Genomic DNA, 2,261 nt, shown 5'->3' with positions numbered 1-2,261 from the left:
ACAGTTCTTTCCCACTCTGAGGTTTTAAACTACAAGTTAAATAAAAGGACATCAGGTAGAATAAAATAGGGCAGTGTTCTTAAAAAAATTGTTTTATTAGGGTAGTTAGACAATTTATTTTGCCATTTGAAGAGATAAAATGGTCCTTTTTTATTTTGAATCAGGAAAAAAATTAGCTACTATGAAAAACTAGAGCTGACAGGATTGGATAGCAAGTTAAGTCATTCTATTGGATACCTCATCTATATTTGTCTTTCATGCTGATGATGGGAGGACTGGGTGATAAATGACTTCAATTATAGAAACATTTTAATGGTTTATTGTAGTTAAAATTCTGCCTTCTGAAATTTTATCAGACTTAACAATATGAATGCTTAAGAAAATAAATATATGAAATTATGATCCCCATCCTTCTCTATTCTTCAGTTTTCAAAGATCAATATGAACTGAATACATTTGCACAAAACTTTTCAGCAATGGAAGTCATCTCTACATATTAATTATTTGCAAATAATTATTTTTTTTTCTCCCACAGATACACTTTACATTTCCACACAGCATGCCAAATCTTACCAGCCCTACTGGATTCCTGTTCCTGGAGTTTTCTGAAGTCTATCAATTTCAGATTTTTCAAGTTTTCCTGTTCCTAACAATATACATAGTGTCCCTTGCTGGCAATCTTTTTATTGTTATTGTAGTCATCACGAACCATCGTTTGCATTCTCCAATGTATTTCTTCTTAATGAATTTGGCTCTGATGGATATTGGTTCCATTTCAGTCATTGTACCTAAATCTCTGACTAATTCACTCATGAATAGCAGGTTTATTTCTTATTCTGAATGCATTGCTCAAGTTTTTTTCTTGCTGTTTTTTGAAGCCTCTGAATACTTCCTTTTAACAGTAATGGCTCATGATCGCCATGTCGCAATTTGTAATCCTCTGAAATATGAGACAATTATGAACAAAGAAGCCTGTATTCAGATGACAGCCACTGTGTGGATTGTTAGTCTGCTTTATGCAGTGTTGCACACAAGTGGCACTTTTTCACTAAGGTTTTGTTCCAATAAGATTGATCAGTTCTTCTGTGAAATTCCAAAATTGCTTAAAATCTCTTGCTCTGACTCATATCTAGTTGAAGTTGGATTAATTGCCTTTTGTGGCATCATAATATTTGGATGTTTTATTTTTGTTGTTGCAACATATGTGTGGATTTTGGCTGCAGTGCTCAAAATTCCTTCTGTACATGGACAGAAAAAGGCCATCCACACTTGCCTCCCTCATCTCATTGTTTTCTCTTTGATGTTGTTCACTGGACTCTTTGTTTATATAAGACCACCTAATAATACTTCATCTGATCTTGAATTATTTTTTGTATATGCAATCCTTCCTCCTGTCCTAAATCCATTTATTTACAGCATGAGAAATAAAGAGTTTCAAAATGCCTTGTGGAAGTTATACAAAGCTTCGTAGTTTCATATACAACTTGCAGATTTGTTCTTAATGGTTTAGGAAAATGATTTCCTTGTTTTATCAGAATATTCTACCCAACCTTGTGTGTGCGATTATCTCTCTGTGTATAAATAATAAAATGTATTATATTTAATTTTAAATGTCTGTAACATTAGTCATATTCTGATAAATATTTTTTCTATGCTGTTTGCATGTATTTCATTGAATCTGAAAAAAAAAAATGTCAGCTGTGTATTTCTACACAGAAAATGTAAAAATGCAAAATTTGGTAAAAGACTTTCCATTTGAAATGAAAATTTGAGGCATATATCTCACACCTTATAAATGATAGAATCAGCTCTTGCCAGAAAAAAAGCTTCCTTCCTTCCTTCCTTCCTTCCTTCCTTCCTTCCTTCCTTCCTTCCTTCCTCTCCCAATGTCTCTGGGTACTTTCTACTCAGAAAAATGAAATAAAAGAACACATGATGTGAATCTAGAAAGGGAAAAACAACAACAAAAACAGCACAAAATCTTACAGGAGCTTACCAACCACTCTATCATTAGAACTGGGAAAATAACCAACTTTTCAATGTTTTTTGGAAGGTCTTTGAGATGGGAGCTATATGAATTCTGGGCAGATTATGTTGCATGTGGAAGTTACCACAAGAAATAAGGCATACGTCCAGGGTCCAATTAGATGGGGGTGATTTAAATGAAATACTCCCTTTCTTCTGGATCTTACTAAATGGGCAGAAGCTATTGGAAATGAATTGTGCCTTAAATAACCAGGCCCTGTAGTTTTTCTCCCCTC

The 2,261-nt window shown here is 33.7% G+C and overlaps 1 protein-coding gene across 1 annotated transcript; it reads left to right on the top strand.

Annotated features, from left to right (window-relative positions):
* Positions 1-559: 559 nt before the first annotated feature.
* Positions 560-1,471, top strand: LOC114922469 (olfactory receptor 14A16-like). The gene has a single exon (XM_029283842.1). The coding sequence runs from the start codon at positions 560-562 to the stop codon at positions 1,469-1,471; it is 912 nt and encodes a 303-aa protein (XP_029139675.1).
* The last annotated feature ends 790 nt before the right edge of the window (positions 1,472-2,261 follow it).

Source organism: Protobothrops mucrosquamatus, unplaced genomic scaffold (assembly GCF_001527695.2).
Source record: "Protobothrops mucrosquamatus isolate PMUCROS unplaced genomic scaffold, P.Mucros_1.0 scaffold247, whole genome shotgun sequence".
NCBI lineage: Eukaryota > Metazoa > Chordata > Lepidosauria > Squamata > Viperidae > Protobothrops > Protobothrops mucrosquamatus.
The sequence above is the reverse complement of the archived record's forward strand: the minus strand, read 5'-3'. Positions and strand labels throughout refer to the sequence as shown.

Coding starts and splice junctions, on each gene's coding strand:
- LOC114922469 (XM_029283842.1), top strand. CDS start 560: ATGCCAAATCTTACCAGCCCTACTGGATTCCTGTTCCTGGAGTTTTCT.